At 45.9% G+C, this 21390-nt stretch overlaps 1 protein-coding gene across 3 annotated transcripts in view; it reads right to left on the bottom strand.

Moving 5' to 3' along the window:
* LARP4 (La ribonucleoprotein 4) overlaps positions 1-21390 on the bottom strand; it is a 65467-nt gene that overhangs the window by 17442 nt on the left and 26635 nt on the right. For all 3 annotated transcript variants that reach the window (XM_077297863.1, XM_077297864.1, XM_077297865.1), the window contains exons 8-11: positions 16573-16626; positions 15174-15386; positions 13653-13753; positions 5986-6213 (exon numbers count right to left, since the gene is read on the bottom strand). In XM_077297863.1, the coding sequence (XP_077153978.1) occupies positions 5986-6213; positions 13653-13753; positions 15174-15386; positions 16573-16626 (596 nt within the window). The remainder of the gene's footprint in view (positions 1-5985; positions 6214-13652; positions 13754-15173; positions 15387-16572; positions 16627-21390) is intronic.

Genomic DNA, 21390 nt, shown 5'->3' on the forward strand with positions numbered 1-21390 from the left:
CCTACAGCCTGTGTAGAGTGTGCCGTAATACCGGCTGGAAGAGGAGAATTCTTAAGGCGGTAGGCCTCTTGTATGGTGGATTTGATCCACCTGGCAAGGGTAGCTTTGGAAGCTGGCAGACCCTTGCGGCCGCCTTCCGGAAGGAGGAAAAGGGAATCAGACCTCCGGAAGGACGCAGTCCTAGACGCGTATATACGCAATGCCCTGACAAGGTCAAGCGTATGCAGAGCCTTCTCCACTCTATGAACCGGAACCAGACAAAGGGATGGTAGTGAAATTTCCTCATTGAGGTGGAAGTTGGACACAACCTTCGGAAGGAAGGATGGGACCGTACGAAGAACTACCTTGTCCTGGTGAAAAGCCAGGAAGGGCCGTCTGCAGGAGAGTGCTGTCAGTTCAGACACCCTGCGTAGCGAGGTGATTGCCACCAGGAAAACCACCTTCTGGGAGAGAAGGCGGAGCGGGACCTCCTTAAGGGGTTCGAAGGGTGGTTCCTGCAATGCTGTCAGGACCAGGTTGAGGTCCCACGTTTCTAGTGGTCGTCTGTAGGGGGAACCAATCGGGAAACCCCCTGAAGGAAAGTCCTTACTTGCGGCTTGGTAGCAATGCGCCTTTGAAAAAGCACCGAGAGGGCTGACACCTGGCTCTTAAGCGAGCCCAATGACAGCCTGGCCTCCAGACCCGATTGGAGAAAACCAAGTACTTTGGGTAGGAAATAAGGGAGTGGGATCTGGCCACGAGATTCGCACCAGGTAAAGAAAGCTTTCCAGGTACGGTAATAAATCTTGGCAGAGGCTGGCTTCCGTGCCCTGATCATGGTTCCAATGACGTCCGTCGAGAGCCCTGCCTGGGTTAGAACCCAGGTCTCAAGGGCCACGCCGTCAAATTGAGAGCTCCTGAGTTCTGGTGGTAGAACGGGCCTTGTGATAGATCGTGGCGGTCGGGGAGACGCCAGGGGGCGCCTGCTGTGAGTTGTACGATGTCGGCGTACCATGTGCGTCTGGGCCAGTCCGGTGCAATTAGGATGGTTGGAACTCCCTCTTGTTTGATCTTCCTCACCACTCTGGATATCAGGAGGAGAGGTGGAAAAATATACAGAAGCTGGAACTGGGTCCAATCCTGAACCAGAGCGTCTGCTCCGAGCGACCGCGGGTCGTGTGTTCTGGCCATGAAGTTGGAGACCTTGGCATTGAAGTGGGATGCCATTAGGTCCACATCCGGGGTCCCCCAGCGGAGACAGATCTGTTGAAAAATTTCGGGGTGGAGAGACCACTCTCCCGAGTCTATTCCTTGTCGGCTGAGGAAGTCTGCTTCCCAGTTGTCCACACCCGGAATATGGACCGCCGAAAGAACCGACCCTGTGTCCTCCGCCCAGCGGAGGATGTGTGACACTTCTCGCATCGCCTGGGTACTGCGGGTCCCCCCTTGGTGATTCACATATGCCACAGACGTGGCATTGTCCGACTGTATTCTGATGTGAGAGGCTGCCAGTAAGTGATGGAAGGACCTCAATGCCAGAAGGATGGCACGAATTTCCAGGATGTTCATGGGCATGGTCGCTTCCACTGGGGACCACTTGCCCTGTGCCCTGTGGTGTAGGTGCACTGCACCCCAACCCGTCAGGCTCGCGTCGGTGGTCAGAACCTTCCATTGACCTGTGAGAAAGGATTTCCCCTTTGCTAGCGAGGTTGGCTTGAGCCACCAGTGCAGAGACCTCCTGGTTGACGACGTTAGCTGGAACTCCCTGTCGAGAGAAAAGGGATTCCTGTCCCAGGACTTGAGAATGGCTAGTTGGAGAGGTCTGAGATGAAACTGGGCAAATGGGACCGCTTCTATTGCTGCTGCCATCTTGCCGAGGACTCATGGCAAACCGGAGAGATCGAGGGGGTTTGCGGAGGAGGGTGCTAACTGCTAGTCGGAGAGCCAGTGCCTTGTCCTTGGGAAGGAGCACTAAACCCCTGGAGGTGTTGAATAACATTCCCAGGAAGATCAGGGACTGACTCGGGGTTGGTGATGACTTTTGTAAGTTGATTAACCAGCCCATGCGACTCAGAGTGTCGGTTGTGATTGAGACGCTGAGCTCGCAGTCCTTGAAGGTGAAAGCCTTGATGAGTAGATCGTCCAGGTATGGAACGACTACTATGCCTCTGGAGTGCAGGACGTCCATGGTGGCTGCCATGACTTTGGTGAACACTCTGGGAGCCGTGGCGAGTCCGAAAGGGAGCGCCACGAATTGGTAGTGGTCCTGGCCTATTGCGAACCTGAGAAACCTCTGATGGGCAGATGCAATGGGTTTATGCAGGTATGCGTCTTGTATGTCTATGGAGGCGAGATATTCTCCCTTCTCCATGGATGCAAGATGAACCGAAGGGACTCCATGCGGAAGTGACGGACCCATACATATTTGTTGAGCTGTTTTAGGTCTAGTATGGGCCGTACGCTGCCTCCTTTCTTGGGAACTACGAACAGATTGGAGTAGAACCCTCGGAAGCGGTCGGTCGTGGGGACCGGTACTATGACTCCTGCTTAAAAAAGCGAGGAGACCGCTTGGTGGTAGGCACGAGCCTTGGCTGGCGGTTTTGGGGGGACAGAGGAAGAATCGGTCCGGTGGGTTGGAGGTGAAGTCTATTTTGTATCCGGAAGACACTAGTTCCCTGACCCACCTGTCTTCTGTAATAGGCAGCCAGACTTGATGAAAGAGCAAAAGTCGGCCGCCTACTGGTGTGGTGTCTTCCGGAGTCCGTGAGTCATGATGAGGAGAAAGTCTGAGATTTTCCTCCTCGGGGCTTAGGCTGGCCTGCTTTTGACTGCCAGGTCTTGTCCGACCTTTGCGTCAATCGTGAGTTGTCCCTGTGTGGGGAACGGTTACGATTTTGTGCTGGACGCGAGACGGACCAGCCGGAGGAACTACGAAAGGATCGGAATAGAGTTTGGTTACGCTTCTTGTAAGTGCGTTTAGGTTTCAGTTGGGGAAGAGAAGTACTTACCCCCGGTGGCGTTGGATATCATAGTGTCCAACTGTTCACCGAAAAGTCTCCCACTGAGGTAGGGGAGGTGCGTGAGGGACTTCTTTGAGGCTGCGTCCGCTTTCCACTCCCGCAGCCAGAGTATACGCCGAATCGTGATGGCGTTTGATGCTATCCCCGCTACTCCCCTTGCTGAATCCAGAGCTGCATGGAGCATGTAATCTGCTACAACTGCTATTTGAGAACGCGGGAGCCAGGGATGCCCCTGCTGCCTCGAAAATTGAACGAGCCATGTGTTCTACCTGCCGGTCTGCTGCGTCCCTGAGGGTTGAGCTATCTGGCAGTGAAAGGAGGGTCTGTGCTGCTAGCCTAGAGACTGGGGGGTCCACTTCAGGTGGATCTGTCCATTCCTTGGTGTCCTTCTGTGGGAAGGGGTACCTCGCCTCCAGATATTTGCGATTAACGAATTTTTTCTCAGGCTGTGAGAGCTGCTTTTTAAGGATCGCCTTAAACTCTGGGTGGTTAGAGAAAACCTTAGGCGGTTTCAGAGGTCCTTCAAAGGAAATCTTGTTCTGGGGCCTCTGGTGGGCCTCAGAAATGTCCAGCACCCGATGAATTGAAGAAATTATGTCCTCAACTAGCACTGTATTACTAGGAGGGATTGGGATCAGGGACCCCTCTGTTTCTCTGTCTGAGTCAGAGTTGCAGATGCCTTCCAAATCCTGTGTATCACTGAGGAGTCCCCTGCTGAGTGGGCCGGGGAGGAGGCCTTCTCTGGTCGGGGATTGCGGAGATCTGCATTGTCTGTACCTGGAATGGGACGGTCTAGATGACCTGGAGCTATGGTGTCTCTCCCTAGAGGGGGATGACCGTGTGCTATGGGATGACGCAGATGGACTTGATCTATGGGCCCGCTTGCGTCCTGACCTAGACATGGATGTGCCAGGGTCATCTTGTTCCCGAGTCAAGCTCTCCCTTTGCTGGGTAACGGTCATAGCCGGGGCATGACCCTGCAGAGCCTGAAGCAATGTGGAGGTTAGGTTATCTATAGACTGCGTCATAGATTGCGATATCTGAGTAGCCCATTCCGGCGTGGCATTAGACACCGAGGCATTGGCAGGGGCTTCTTGGGGCTCTGACACATTAGTTTGTATACAGTTCTGACAATGCGGGTACGTGCTGCTACTGGGGAGAGCGGTCCCGCAGGCTGTGCAGAATGCATAATAGCAGTTCTGCCTGGTTCTCTTGGACCTTGAGCCCAGCATAGTGCTCTAGATGCCGGCAGAGGACCTTACAGGGGTAGAGAAACCTATAGGGGAGCCTTATAGGTAATATGGATTCACAGCTGAGTAAAAAACCCAGCTGTGATCTTACCCCACCAGTGTGCCCCTAGGTCCAGCGCCGAAGATCCACAGTCCTGTGCCCCCCGGAGACTGGCTGCCTGGTCCTGCAGACCGGGAGATGCAGGGTTAATCTGCAGCCGAAAATGGCTGCTGAGAAAGAGGGAGGAAGAGAAGGGGGCGGAGAGCTGGAAAAAGGCGGCAAGGCTGTGTAAAAACGCACCCTTTCTGTCTCGATCCACCCCCTTTATGACACTGCAGAGTGCATTTGTCATCCGGGGGGCGGGCCGGTGGGGCGGAGAGGAGGCGGCGGCTTCAGCTAGGCCGAAGCCGGGGCCTAAATTAGATGCCTGAGGCCCAGAAGGGCTCCAGGCCAGCGCGAAAGTCCGGGAGGGGGTCGTATCTGAATCGGACCCCTCCGGATTTAAAGGCAGGATGGCGGTGGGGCTATAAGTGGAAGGGGAAGCCCAGTTGGGGTCTCCCTGAGGCAGTATAGAGCTGGTGCTGCCGCAGAGACAGGGGCGCAGGGAGCACTGTGTCTGTATGTGCCATGCCTGCCTGCACTCTCCCCCGGCCCCAACAGGAGCCCGCAGCTGGGCTGGGGTCCCTGGATGCAGGTGCAGTGTGCTGGCCCATTGCTGGGAGCTGTAGAATGCTGCCTGTACAGGCCCTACCAGAGGTGTCTCAACCTAAAGCACCGCAGAGGGGGATTAGGGAGGGTGCTTAGCCTTTATCCTCGCCTCGACCTCAACCCAGAAACCAAAAGGAATTGGGGAAGGAGGGGGGGGTCTCGACTTCGAACCAGCACCCGAGGGACTGGGGAAGGAGCAACATGGGGAATAGCCATCTCTACTTCAACTGGGCACCCCATAATAGGGGGCCGAGGAAGGAGCCATGCCGGGAGTCTCACAGGAGACCCTCTTTTCTTCATCTGTAATACCGTCGGAAAAAACAGAGTAAAAATCTTTTAGGTGTGCCTCCTATGCGACACTAAGCAAAAACTAGAGAAGGCTGATGCCGTCCAGGGGTGTATACGGCAGAGGAGGAGCCACAGTTAATCTTTTTCAGATTATGCATAGTGTCGCCTCCTAGTGGACAGCAGCATAACACCGATGGTCCTGTGTCCCCCAATGAGGCGACAGAGTAAACCACTTTCGACAATTTCACATATACAATATGCACTGGGATTCCACAAGTGAGAAAACAGAACAGACCTCGACGAAGGGCCTGACAAGCAAAAACATTAACAATAGTGCTTTCTGCCATAAAACCAACATAAGGGCGTGATTCATCAAGATCTGCCCTGTTCATGCACATCTTGATAAGGTGAGGTGGCACACTGGGGTCAGACACTCCCAATACATGAAGAGGGGTACGCCTCTTCATAAATCAGGAGCGTTGGATGAGTAGAGTACATCCATGTGTACGCCTTTCCACTAATCTTACTCAAGCCCCTGCTGGGGTAATATCTGTGGCATAGCAAACACCGATGCTAGTCATTAATTTTCAGTGGATCTGGGAGAGACTGGCATGAAGACACCAACATCTGCACAATTTAGGTGCAACTCCAAGTTGTGCCTACATTTTTCAACTATTTATAGCTTTTACACCAGAATTCAGTTCAAAAGTATTTGGGCCCTATTCTCCAAAGGTTTTAGAAGAAAGACGCTGCTGCTTACCTTCCCCGAGCTGCTCCATCTGTACCATTCTGTTCTATATGTAAAGATTGGGAGTCCTTGGAAAAAACATCCTGATGTCCAGTTAGAGATGAAACGTGCCGATCGGAGGGGAAGGGACGCGAGTTAGATCTATTTGCATGGATATCGGCTAAAGGTAAAAGAGTTGTAGTGCCAGCCTCAGCAGATCTTTCCAAAGAGTTCGGAGACGATCGAAATGGAGGCTTCACACTAAAAGACAGAAAATGTAACAGATGTGAAAATAAACCTAATACATTTGTAAATGCATTAACATTTTTCAGTGAATTTTTTTTAATGAGCTGTTAATATTTATGAAAAAAAAGTAAATGTTTTGATTCATCTGCATTAAAAATTAAGGATTGATCACTTTGCCTCCTCAGAAGTGCAAGTCTGGCTACAATAGTCAAAACAGGTGGAAGCAAATCTAGGTTGTGGCATCACGTGACATAGCCCCCATATAAATATGAATCGTAAAAAAAAAAACATACAAATAAACCAATTATGGTGTAACACTGGCGAGAAATAAGGAAACAAAAATTAGACTAGATACCCAGTAGTATGGTCAATATGAATGCATAAAAGGTCTCTAATATTAACCAAAACATATAGCAAACGCAAATCCCATAACTATACAAGCCTAAATGTCTCCCAAAATAATAGAGGACCCACTTATGGTTTAAACACAAACTAAACGCAGCAGTAGAATATATAGATTGAGACCGTGTGCCTGTAGAAAACTGGCAACGCGAAGCGCGTTTCACCAACACTGGGCTTCTTCAATTAATGTTAACTAGCTTAGGAGTGTCAAAAACGCCCATATTTACCAGCTGTCACGTGTTTACATAAATTACACAATCAAAATACTCAAAAGGGAAAAGATGGATTTGTGGCTTCTTCAGCCATGTTTTGCATTTGGTGAATTTAATGATTCGAAAAAAACCGCAGTGAATTACAGTTCCAACAAAATGGACGGGTTTTATACAAATCATATGCCCACTGCGCTTTTTTTTTTTTTCTTCTTCTTCATAAACTGACCTACCTGTGGTGCATTTTATAAATCCTCAACATGTCATTTATTTGCAAATTTTCTCTATAAACTTGAATAAGATTAGAAAAATCCAAAGGTAAAAAAACAAACAAACAAAAAAACACCACATGTACTCTGCAGCGTCCGATGCGCCAAATACTCAACATGAGAGCTTAGCCTTCGAGTACACAGAGCTCGTATACAACAGATTTTCCCCTGTGTACTACAGCTTACCAAAAAGCTACACTAGAATTAATTCTTGTGTGCACAGGAGGAGTAACACTATGTAGCCATTGTTTGATTCGCCTCTTACACAAATTTTAGCAGCTTCCCCCTCTGGCTTCTCACCAGTTTCACTTTTTTTCTGCCCTTTTCCCCAGCTCCTTTTAAAGGGAACCTGTCACCCCCAAAATGGCTGGTGAGGTAAGCTCACCGGCATCAGGGGCTTATCTACAGCATTCTGTAATGCTGTAGATAAGCCCCCGATGTTACCTGAAAGAGGAGAAAAAGACGTTAGATTATACTCACCCAGGGGCGGTCCCGCTGCGGTCAGGTCAGGTCGGATGGGTGTCTCCGGTCCGCTCCGGCGCCTCCCATCTTCATTCCATGACGTCCTCTTCGGGTCTTTACGCCGCGGCTCCGGCGCAGGCGTACTTTGTCTGCCCTGTTGAGGGCAGAGCAAAGTACTGCAGTGCGCAGGCGCCGGAAAGGTCAGAGAGGCCCGGCGCCTGCGCACTGCAGTACTTTGCTCTGCCCTCAACAGGGCAGACAAAGTACGCCTGCGCCGGAGCAGCGGCGTAAAGACCCGAAGAGGACGTCATGGAATGAAGATGGGAGGCGCCGGAGCGGACCGGAGACACCCATTTGACCAGACCGCACCGGGACCACCCCTGGGTGAGTATAATCTAACATCTTTTTCTCCTCTTTCAGGTAACATCGGGGGCTTATCTACAGCATTACAGAATGCTGTAAATAAGCCCCTGATGCCGGTGAGCTTACCTCACCAGCCATTTTGGGGGTGACAGGTTCCCTTTAAAGGGAATCTGTCACCCCCTGGGACGTATACGACCTGTTAATATGGGTATACAGGTGATAGAAAAGTTACACTATCAAATAAATGATGATCCACAGCACCTCATAGCAACACTTACCTGTAGTAGAAGCGCACATCAAAGTCCAGGGAGTTTTTCCTGGAAAACGTCCAAACATCAAACAGAAAAGAGACAGCGCTTCACGAGTTGGTGAATATCAAGTTTGAAAAAGATCGTGTAGACAAACATCGCCACAGAAGGCAGAATAAAGGAGATGTGATATTCACCAACTTGTGAAGCGTTGTCTCTACTTCCTATTAGAAATGTTACACTACTCCTACCTGTATGCCTCATATCAGCGATCTTGTGGAGAAATCTTATATTCTTTCCTTATGTTAACCCCTTCATGACCCAGCCTATTTTGACCTTAATGACCTGGCCGTTTTTTGCAATTCTGACCAGTGTCCCTTTATGAGGTAACTCCGGAACGCTTCAACGGATCCTAGCAGTTCTGAGACTGTTTTTTCGTAACATATTGGGCTTCATGTTAGTGGTAAATTTAGGTCAATAATTTTTGCGTTTATTTGTGAAAAAAATGGAAATTTGGCAAAAATTTAGAAAATTTTGCAATTTTCAAATTTTGAATTTTTAATCTGTTAAACCAGAGAGTTATGTGACACAAAATAGTTAATAAATAACATTACCCACATGTCTACTTTACATCAGCACAATTTTGGAAACAAATTTCCTTTTTGCTAGGAAGTTATAAGGGTTAAAATTTGACCAGCGATTTCTCCTTTTTACAACAAAATTTACAAAACCATTTTTTTTTAGGGACCACCTCACATTTGAAGTCAGTGTGAGGGGTCTATATGGCTGAAAATACCCAAAAGTGACACCATTCTAAAAACTGCACCCCTCAAGGTGCTCAAAACCACATTCAAGAAGTTTATTAACCCTTCAGGTGTTTCACAGCAGCAGAAGCAACATGGAAGGAAAAAATGAACATTTAACTTTTTAGTCACAAAAATGATATTTTAGCAACAATTTTTTTTATTTTCCCAAGGGTAAAAAGAGAAACTGGACCCCAAAAGTTATTGTACAATTTGTCCTGAGTACGCCGATATCTCATATGTGGGGGGGGGAACCAATGTTTGGGTGCACGACAGGGCTCTGAAGGGAAGGAGCGCCATTTGACTTTTTCAATGATAAATTGGCTCCAATCTTTAGCGGACACCATGTTGCATTTGGAGAGCCCCCGTGTGCCTAAACATTGGAGCTCCCCCACAAGTGACCCCATTTTGGAAACTAGACCTCCCATGGAACTAATCTAGATGTGCTGTGACCACTTTAAACCCCCAAGTGCTTCACAGAAGTTTACAACGCAGAGCCGTGAAAATAAAAAATCATTTTTCTTTCCTCAAAAATTATTTTTTAGCCTGTAATTTTTTATTTTCACAAGGGTAACAGGAGAAATTGGACCCCAATATTGTTGCCCAGTTTGTTATGAGTACGCTGATACCCCATATGTGGGGGTAAACCACTGTTTGGGCGCACGTCAGGGCTTGGAAGGGAAGTAGTGACTTTTGAAATGCAGACTTTGATGGAATGGTCTGCGGGCGTCACGTTGCGTTTGCAGAGCCCCTGATGTGCCTAAACAGTAGAAACACCCCATAAGTGACCACATTTTGGAAACTAGACCCCCCAAGGAACTTATCTAGATATGTGGTGAGCACGTTCAACCCCCAAGTGCTTCACAGAAGTTTACAACGCAGAGCCGTGAAAATAAATAATTGTTCTTTCCTCAAAAATTATGTTTTAGCAAGTAATTTTTTATTTTCGCAAGGGTAACAGGAGAAATTGGACCCCAATAGTTGTTGCCCAGTTTGTCCTGAGTACGCTGGTACCCCATATGTGGGGGTAAACCACTGTTTGGGCGCATGTCGGGGCTTGGAAGGGAGGGAGCACCATTTGACTTTTTGAACGCAAGATTGGCTGGAATCAATGCTGGCGCCATGTTGCGTTTGGAGACCCCTGATGTGCCTAAACAGTGGAAACCCCTCAGTTCTAACTTCAACACTAACCCCAACACACCCGTAACCCTAATCCTAACCCTAGTCCCAACCCTAACCCTAATCCCAACCCTAACCACAACTGTAACCTCAACACACCCCTAACCCTATCCTTAACCCTAACCACAAGCCTAATATTAACCCTATTTCCAACCCTAGCCCTAATTCCAACCCTAACCCTAAGGCTATGTGCCCACGTTGCGGATTCGTGTGAGATTTTTCCGCACGATTTTTGAAAAATCCGCAGGTAAAAGGCACTGCGTTTTACCTGCGGATTTCTAGTGTTTTTTTGTGCGGATTTCACCTGCGGATTCCTATTGAGGAACAGGTGTAAAACGCTGCGGAATCCGCACAAAGAATTGACATGCTGCGGAAAATACAACGCAGCGTTTCCGCACGGTATTTTCCACACCAGGGGCACAGCGGATTTGGTTTTCCATAGGTGTACATGTTACTGTAAACCTGATGGAAAACTGCTACGAATTTGCAGCGGCCAATCCGCTGCGGATCCGCGGCCAATCCGCTGCGGATCCGCAGCCAAATCCGCACCGTGTGCACATGCCCTGACCCTACCCCTAGTTCTAACCCTAGTGGAAAAAGAAAAAAAATTATTTTCTTTTTTTATTATTGCCCCTCCCTATGGGGGTGATAAGGGGGGGGGGGGGGGGGGGGTGTCATTTACTATTTTTTTTATTTTGATCACTGTGATATAACCTATCACAGTGATCAAAATATACCTGGAACGAATCTGTCGGCCGGCAGATTCGGCGGGCGCACTGCGCATGCGCCCGCCATTTTGGAAGATGGCGGCGCCCATGGAGAAGATGGACGGACACCGGGAGGCCCGGTAAGTATAGGGGGGGGATCTGAGCATGAGGGGTGGATCGGAGGACAGGGGGGTGGCATCGGAGCACGGGGGGAGCGGGCAGGAGGACAGGGGAGCAGACAGGACAACGGAGTGGAGCGGAGCACCGGACGGAGGACCTGGGAGGAGATCGGTGGTGGTGGGGGGGTACATAAGTGTTTCCAGCCATGGCCGATGATATTGCAGCATCGGCCATGGCTGGATTGTAATATTTCACCAGTTTTTTAGGTGAAATATTACAGATTGCTCTGATTGGCTGTTGAAAGTGAAACAGCCAATCAGAGCGATCGTAGCCACGGGGGGTGATGCCACCCCCCCTGGGCTGCAGTACCACTCCCCCTGTCCCTGCAGATCGGGTGAAATTGGAGTTAACCCTTTCACCCGATCTGCAGGGACGCGATCATTCCATGACGCCACATAGGCGTCACAGGTCGGATTGGCACAGACTTTCATGACGCCTACGTGGCGTCATGGGTCGGGAAGGGGTTAATGATTTCTTCCAGGATCTGGGGCATACGGAGCCTGGAAGAAATCCCTGCCTTCTGTCTTTATTATAATAAGGCCCTCCTCCTATGCACGTCAGTTCTGGCACCAAAACCCGCGCTTGCGCCCTGCACAATCTGTACCTTCTACTCCCTTCTGTGGGCAAGGTGTATTCAGGGACTTTCTTCACTGGAGAGTCAGTGTGACCTCTGTAGTTCACGACGATAAGGTGCTCTCCCCACTTCCTCCCTGCAAAGCCATCGCTAGGAACCATGTGTACATAGCGTTGACTATGCAGGAAGGAAGTGGGGAGAGCACCTTATCGTCATGCACTCCGGAGGTCACTAGAGTGGAAGGTGCCTGCGCAGAAGATCTCTGAAAGCAGCGTCCATAGAAGGGAGGAAAAGGTACTGGCTGTGGAAGCAGTACAGGATTCTGGAGCCACAACTGACATGAATGGGAGGTGGTATTATTATTACGACAAGATGCAGAGATTTCTTCCAGGCACCGCACACCCAGGAGCCTAGAAGAAATCATTAGCATAAAGAAAGAAAATAAGATTTCTCAACAAGACCATTATGAGGCATACAGGTAGGACTAATGTAACATTTCTATTACCTGTATGCCCATATTAATAGGTCATGTACGTCCCAGGAAGGGGGGCAGATTCCCGTTAACATTGATGTTTTAATGTAGTATTCCAAATATCCTGTTCATTGCTGTTACTTTGGCAGATAAGGATAGGAGTTTGCTCGATTGTGGGCGCACCTAGTTAAGTAAATATAGCCTATTGACGGTTTTAATTGTTTTGGTTTGTATTCTTGTCTTTCCATAGCATTAAAAATACATTAACTGTTGGTGACCCATTTTTTGCCATACGTCTTTACTCTTGTATGCTTTGCACTGTTTTTAGTATGCTCTGAGCTAGGGAGAACTCAGTTTATGGAGTGGTGCCCTCTATCCTTTTTTTTGATAAGTAGGGAAAGAGGCAGCTAAAAAAATAAAAAAATAAAATCGATCCGCGCTGGTCACCGCGGATTACTCCCTTTGAAATATGCAGATTAACCAAAGTGACAAAATCCACTGTGTGCACGTAAGCCTCTTTCACATTTCCGTCGGTACGGGGTCGTCGCAAACAGTCGGCCCGATGGACGTTGTGCACATTTGTGCACAACGTGGGCAGCGGATTCAGTTTTCAGACACATCCACTGCCCATTGTGAGTTCCGGGGAGGAGGGGGCGGAGTTCCAGCCACGCATGTGCCGTCGGAAATGGCGGTTTCGACGGACGAAAAAACGATACATTGAACGTTTTTTCATCACGACGGGCCACCAAATCACGACGGATGCGACGTGTGCCCATTCGTCGCAATCCGTCGTTAATAAAAGTGTATGGCAAAAAAATGGGTCCTGCGGGCACATTTGCAGGATCTGTTTTTTGCCAAAACGACGGATTGCGATGTACGGCTAAAAACGGAAGTGTGAATGAGGCCTTATATGCAAGACAATTTTTTACAACGTACAGCAGATTGTAAAATTTGCAGCATGTCAAAGATTTCTTGTCCTTGCAGAGTGTAATCTGCAGCAAGAACTACGTGTAACAGGAATGGGCACGCAGATCCTTTGAAACTAAAAATAGGTAAGAGTTTTGTAGAATCCCACCATTGTGAACAGTGTCTATTTGGTGTATAAGCGCTATTGAAACATCTGAACGATAAACCTTAGATAAAGGGAGGGAAAAAAACTAGGGCAGAGCAGGTATACAATTGGTCAATGGTATTAGAAAAAGATTCTACCCACACAAGCAAAAATTACTGCAGACACTGGAAAACCGTGCACGGTGTCTGCCGAATGACCCGACTGTTACATTTTAACCATTCGTGGCCTTAAATGACCTTACAACTCACTAGAAACTAGCGGACCCATTCCAGAAGACTTTCAGCAGTGTTACACAACAGAACGCATCGCTAAAACACGATCCTTTTGTTAGAGCAGTATAACTGGCCCTTGTCAGTAAAGCTTGGACCGACCTTTTATAAATAATTCCCATAAAAATGGATTTAAGTACAAAGTTCACACTTAGTAACAAGTAGGATAAAACCTGAATGGGAGAGGTTATGGCACAGTATCCAGAACCTCCTAGTAATGAACGGGGCACACAGCTTGTACCTACCGGTTTCTATGGAAAGGTCGACCTATACTTAAAGCAGCACTTGTTTTGTACGATCCTGAAGAATTAAAACCATTGACATAGCCACCATTAGGAAACGGAGCCTGCAGAAGATAGATAGCATTAAATCAGGGGAATCTCTATGGAGGAAACAATAAATATATCAGGCATTACGAACTGGAGGCCATTCACTATTCGCCCCCCACCAAGTACACAATTTCACTGTTCACACTGCAGAACCTGACAGTAGTTTAACCTTTCACGGACACAGGAACTTTTAGGTTTCGCACTTTTTTTTGAAGGGAATCTGTCACCTCATTTCGTATATAAACTGGGGTCACCGCCATCAGGGGCTTATCTATAACATTCTGTAATGCATTCTGTAATGCTGTAGATAAGCCCCCGATGTAACCTGAAAAATAAGAAAAACAAGTTAGATTATTACTGTTATGAGGTGACAGATTCCCTTTAACTCTTGTTCTTTCAAGACCGATTACTTTCATTTTTCTATAGATGTATAGGCTCGTTTTTGCTGGACGATTTGCCCTTCTGAATGACACTGTTCATTTTACCGTACAATGTACTAGAAAACTATTTAAAGCAATTGAAGATTTTTGAGGGGAGGGGTGGGGGTCATTTTTATGGCATTCATTGTGCGGTAAGAAATGACCTGGATATCAGATTTTGGGGCTGAGGAGAGTACCATTACTGGAAACCAGCAGCTTTGTCTTTTATTTATTTATATATTTGTTACTTCTGGGTCTTTACCGGACAGGTAATTTATTTATTTTTTTAAAAAGGAATGAATGAAAACTAATAACTTGATAAAGGTTTAAATATTTTAAATTAATCTTTAAGAGGGGCAGGGGGTGTTAAACTTTCAATTTTTAAAACACTTTTCAGTCCCCCAGGGGCTTTGAACACCTACATCATACACTAATATGTAACAGTATTGCAATGCGCTCATGATGCACAGTCTGTGGCCCAGCTTCATAGGAGGGCGAATATAGCAGGTAAGGGGGCCCATCAGAAAACCAACTGGCTGCCATGGTAGCCCATTGGACCCGGAAAAAGGTGTGTGGCTCTTTAGTTTTAGATTTTGAACAGTTACCCCAGCATGTGAACACATCCTAATAGTAAAGGTATAGTTGATATACAGATGTAGCAGACCTTGTGTTGTGGTGACAATATGTTACCAGCATAGCTACATTATAATAATGGCTGCTACATTGCAGCACACACAGACTATGAACATAGGAATTTAGGCCCTCAGATCTCATAATCTTGCAATCACAGAGATGGCCCAGCATTCATTACATGAGAATAAAAAAAGAAATCTTGAATATCAGGGATCAGAAATGGGAGCCATTCCTGGTGTCTGAGAAGCTAACATTTCCATTAGCGTACTGTTGAGCTCATGTAATAGAACGAGGACCTTCTTCTCTCAAGGCGCATGTTTTCATCACTGGGCCAAGCATGACAAACACTGGAGTCCGCTTACAGACATCTATGGCTGTTACTTACCAGTGGAGTTTCAAAGTAAGGTGCAGGGTTTGCAGACCATGTTGGAGGCACAAGGTTGTAGAGTGAATACTGTTGATGGGGACTATATACAGGCTGCATAAAGAGCGGAGAATGAAACTGTGCTTGTGTCTGAACAGGCTGACTGTACACATTAGAGTCCATCGATCGAAAGCTGTTCTTTGCAAAGAATGTGTTGATGGCTTTTATCCTTGCCTGCAGGGAAAAAATACCTATAATCATGTAACATTCACAAACTAAGTTTTAACAAGCAAATATCCATCATTTAACGTTCAAAAAATCTTGCAAATATAAGTTGGGAACATTTCCTGAAGTAGATTTCAAAAGTTAGTCTCCAGTGTATGTCTAACACATCAGCCACTTCCACTGACTAACAAAAACCTTTAAATGCAAATTTTAATTTTTATTTTTTTTTACCTAGCAGACTATGCTTTTGACCTGCAGTACAGGCATGACCGACAATCTGCTCACTAGAAAACATTAAAATTGGGAGCGTAGTCCTCTGCCTGTGAGGGAATGTCCTGCGCATCACCAGTCTGCTCACGGTACAAGTGCAGAACCGTCAGTCATGCCTCCATCTATTGCTATGGGACCGTGTTTGGACCACACAGCTTCAGTCAAACGAGGCACCCCATAGTCTTGTTGTCGAGATCACAGGGGGTCCCAGCTGCTGGCCCACAAGGATCTACAACTTAACTACCATGCTAGTCAGAAACTAGGCACCAAGCAACCAGCCTGTTTTTTGTGACAAAGGTTTACATGGCTGAAGCTTAACAGCTACTTGTGAGACGAGTCACACAGCCACAAACATGAGTACAACTGGTCTGTACCTGATTGTTGCACAACTATTCTTGAACAGTAAAAAAACAAACAAGCAAACAAAAAAGAAAACAGCAAGAATGGCAAAAATGTTTAAAGTGACTTTCATAAACATCCACAGAGGTAAAATTGCTTCGGCTTAAGGAGAAACAGTCACTTCACATCGATATATACCATAAATGTTTTACCTAGTTCTAAATGCTGCCGTTCTCCCGAAATTCTGTTCCTGCGCATTTCCGTTCCTCAGATATGCCCCCTCTATCCATTATGTAAATCTAGTCACAAAAGTGGGAAAGGACATCAAATCTCTACGGGCATCCTCGATCACTCCCACTTGGCTAACAAGACTAGATGTACACACAAGGAAGAGGGGGCCGGAGGCAAGAAACGGAGTACATCACCAGATTCAGGAGACCAGCAGCTTTTATTCCAGGTAAAGCATGAAAAATAAAATAAATGCGCATTTTGGCAAATGAAATCAGACCAATCTCTCTCAAAGTTGAAAGAGAACAAGTACAAAATAAGGAGCAGGAAATAAGTCTGCAAATAGAAATCATCTTACCATTATTGGCTTGTCCTGAAATGTTTTAACTTCTTCCCTTAAATATTTAAAAGCCTGCATGAGAGAGTAGTGTCGGTGGATTAGTACACACGGCCATCATAAAAACGTACAGCCACAATATGAAGGGTAATGTGCTATACACACACTTATTCACTACATCTGCTCTTTTATTAGGTAAGATTAGAGTGGGTTGCACCAACACAAAAAAAGTGAGGTGTGTGTATGTATGTGTGTATATATATATATATATATATATATATATATATATATATATATATATATATATATATATATATATATATATACACATACACACACACACACACACACATACATACATACATATACATGGAGAACATCAGCCCCATCATTCCCCCACAGACAATGAATGAAGCGGTGGTGCTCATGCCCAATGACCGTTTCTTTCTTACACCCTGTTTTTAGGATAGGTGGGGGCCCTGGCAGAGGAACACCCATAATCAGTTATCCTCTACCAGTGGTTAAGTGATAATTTGGTACAATCTCACAACTGGAGAAGCACAAGTTGGGGACCACTGGTATTAAAGACGGGTTATACCCATTTCTCAGAAGCTGTAAGGAAATATTCCTTTCTAGGCTTTATCTTGAGTCAGTTTGTCCATTTTCTTTGCAGTTAATTTTCTCCAAGTCACCAGTCCAGGAAAAAAAAAAAAAATCTTTTGTAAAATGTAACAAATGTGTTAAGAAATTAAGATCTATAGATATCCAGCGGCGTGCACTACATAGGTTTTGGGACAGAACATGTCATTAAAGGGTCTGTCTCATCAGAGCACTCCCTGGCCATAAGCTTTATTAGAGCAGATGTCAGCAGAATATGGACTTAATATGTGGACATCCCCTCTCAGGAATCCTTCCCCTATACAAGCCTAAGTACCACTGCAAACAGTTAAAGTAATTTGAAGGGGATTATTTACAAGAGGAGTTATCCTATATATTTATGGGTAAACTTCTCTTGTAAATAGTCACATTTAAATTATAGAATATGCCATAAATGTCTGATAGGCGCATATTCTAGAGGCGGTACCTGCACTTTTGTGCAAGTTCCGAAAATATCCGAGCACTCGCCCTTGTGTTCGGTTACTTTCATAGATCTTGACAGGAGTGACGTGTATGAAGCCAGAACCCGCTAAACTCATCCTGAAGCAGTTATGTGGCAGACTCAAGACCCCTGTATTGGTGACTGGTGGGTGCCTTAAGCGGTCAGATAGGGTGCATTAGAATGGTGTAGCTTTTAAAGGAAATGTCAGAAAAACACCTTCTGCAGAAATGCTGGTTGGGTCAAATTCCAGATTTGTGCTCCACATGGTTTATTGCCTCATACGTATTATAGCTTTTTAGGGTTTGCTGTTGAGGCTGTGTGATGCTCTTATGTTCGGTGTTTTCCATACTGATTGGCGAAGAACTGGCGCTATTGTTCACAAAGTACAAAATCATCAGGCAAATGAGTAGTCGGAAACAAGCAGAGGTCAGGTCAGGCAGCACTGCGGCAGTGCAAAAATATAGCCAGAAACAAGCAGAAGTCAGGGCAGGAGCAGCGCAAAAACAGTCGGAAACAAGCAGAAGTCAGGGCAGCTCTAAGTGCAAAAACGTGATCCATTGAACAAACCATAAAAATCTGTCTGAGAAGCAGATGTTATGGGCATGCTGCAAGCCACTTGCCACTATATTTTCCTCCGGCTAAATGATAGTGCCACAGAATTCTCTCCTCGGGAGAATGACATTCCTGGTACTTGGAAGGTAGCCCTCATCTCATAGGTCCGGCATACTCCCTCCGGGCTCATCAGCATTACTTGCATGTCCTTTCTAGCAGGATAGGTGACTGGCATAGGATTGTAGGCTTGTGTAGCAGTCACCTTAATACGCGGTGGGACTTTAGGTGTTTGAGAGGAAGTTAGCTTCTTCCAGGTGAATAGGTTTTTGAGTGACTTGACTGTTGTCTGTGCCTCACCTAATGTTTTGGTGAGATTCTGGTGTTTCCTGATAACCACTTACTCTGCACTGATGTTTTCTGCAGATCGTTGTAGCAGTATTTTCAGTCTTTCAAATTGGCCCATTTTTGTTAATGGAGGAAATATTGGTGGATTTTCCAAATATTGGCCCGTTCTGGTTGGTGGAGAATATGGTGGTGGACTTTCCAAATATCGTCCCATTTCCTGTTCCAGTGTTTCAAACAGGCATTTAATAAATGGCACGATATAATAAAGTGCTGCCATCAGATACCCAGTTAAGCCAGTTTGCCTTTGGTGGTGTTCAGGCCTCTGACTATGGGAATGTCCTGGTATGTGTGAGATGTCTGAGTGGTTGGAAAGTTCCTCCAGCTACGCGTGCAGCCATTAGGCTGCCTTCCCCTACACACATGTACGCAAGTGCGTAAGTAAATGGTAAAAAACGCTCCAAAAAAAGTAGTAAAAAAAAAAAACTATTAAGAAAAAATATACAACTCGCTCTGGAACAGTGAGCATTCCATGACTCGTGGACAAGGCTTCTGAGATATCAAAGCTGAACATTGCAACGGGTCTAATATAGGAAAACTAGTTATGTTACCCATGGCAGACCATCCAATACCAGGTGTCACTGTACGGATAGGGGTTAGCCGATTGGGATGAAATGTATAAAAACTTACTAGAGCGCAAGTCATTGCTTTAAAAAGGAAACTTGTCCATCGGCAGGATTGTGCACAGTAGCCTACAGACTGTCATGTCGGCACCGTTATACTAATTACAATGATACCTTGGGTGATGAAATCCATCCTTTGGTTATTTAATCTTTATTAGCAGTTTCCACTTTGTTTCTGGTGCTCCGGGGCGGCCTGTGGGTGGGCTTTGTGTGATGCTCTGCTTACATATTCATCTGTATGGCTTATGACAGGTCACTGATCCTTCACTGACCTGCCCCCTATTTTACATAATGCATATAATAGTGTTTATAATATAGTTGATAATTCATATAATATTGTTGGCTATTGTGATGCTTAGAAAAAAAAAAAATTACATCCAGCAAGATAACACCAGCAGAAGCGTAGCGCAGTAGCATCTATTGACAATCCAACAATATTATATGAATCAGTAACATTATCAAAAAATAATAACATTCTATGCAGTATGTAAAATAGGTGAGAGATAAGTGATTTGTCATAAGCCCATAAGGAAATGTATGAACACGAGTTCATTAATTTTCTCTATTTTGGTTCAAGGGCAGAAAATCTAATTACGCCAGCTTTTAGCAGGCAAGGATGTGCAAATTTAGTGCCATTTTCAGCCATACATTTAAACCCTTCAAGACGCAGCCCTTTTTCGTTTTTCGCTCCCCTCCTTCCCAGCGCCATAACTTTATTTTTCCGTTAATATAGCCATGTGAGGCCTTATTTTTTGCGGGACGAGTTCTACTTTTGAACGACACCATTGGTTTTACCATGGCGTGTACTAGAAAATGGGAAAAAAAATGCCAAGTGTGGTGAAATTGCAAAATAAATGCAATCCCACACTTGTTTTTTGTTTGGCTTTTTTGCTAGGTTCACTAAATGCTAAAACCTGCTATGATGATTCTCCAGGTCATTACGAGTTCATAGACACCAAACATGTCTAGGTTTTTTTTTTTTTTGTTTATCTAAGTGGTGAAAAAAAAATTCCAAACTTTGCTAAAAAACAAAACAAAAAACACCGCAATTTTCCCATACCCGTAGCGTTTCCATTATTCGGGATCTCGGGTTAGATGAGGGCTTATTTTTTGCATGCTGAGCGGACGTTTTTAATGATACCATTTCGGTGCAGATACGTTCTTTTGATCGCCCGTTATTGCATTTTAATGCAATGTCGGGGTGACCAAAAAACGTAATTCTGGCGTTTTTAATTTTTTTCTTCGCTACGCCGTTTAGCGATCAGGTTAATCTTTTTTATTGATAGATCAGGCGATTCTGAATGTGGCGATACCATATATGTGTGTGTTTGATTTTTTTTTGTTTTATATTTTTATATGGTGCGAAAGGTGGGCGATTTAAACTTTTATATATATTTTTCAGATTTTTTAAAACTTTTTTGCCATGCTTCAATAGCCTCCATGGGAGGTTAGAAGCTGGCATAGCCTGATCGGCTCTGCTACATAGAAGCGATGCTCAGATCGCTCCTATGCAGCCAAATCCCTGCATTGCTATGAGCGCTGACCACAGGGTGGCGCTCACAGCAAGCCGGCATCAACAACCATAGAGGTCTCAAGGAGACCTCTGGTTGTTATGCCGACGCATCGCTGACCCCCGATCACATGACGGGGGGGGGGTCGACAATGAGCGCATTTCCGACCCGATGGCCGGAAGTGGTAGTTAAACACTGACAGCGGCATTTAACTAGTTAATAGCGGTGGGTGGTACAAAACAGCTGACATGTCGCAACTGATGTGGGCTCAGCGCCGGAGCCCACATCAAAGGGGGAGACACGACATGTCGTGAAGGAGTTAAATAAACCTAACAGCAGATCTGTCACCAGATTTCAAAACAAAGACATCTTTTAAACACAGAGGCTGGTGTACTTACACTGAAAATTAATGTCAGAATAGCTGTGGGTTTTTTTTTTTTTTTAACCTTGCCCGATTGACGGCTCCTCAGTGTCCCTTCTGCTGCGGAGACCTCATAGCGCTCCGTACAAAGCTACAGCTGTCAGTCAGGCTCGGAGTGCAGAGAATTTATACTCTCTGGCAAGACTCAATTCGCATTTTACTGTCAAGATATCACTGCCAATCAGACACGGATTTAAAAAGTATACAGTTTGTACAATTTGGTGAAATTTG

The sequence above is a fragment of the Ranitomeya variabilis genome, chromosome 3, assembly GCF_051348905.1.
Source record: "Ranitomeya variabilis isolate aRanVar5 chromosome 3, aRanVar5.hap1, whole genome shotgun sequence".
In the NCBI taxonomy this organism is placed as follows: domain Eukaryota; kingdom Metazoa; phylum Chordata; class Amphibia; order Anura; family Dendrobatidae; genus Ranitomeya; species Ranitomeya variabilis.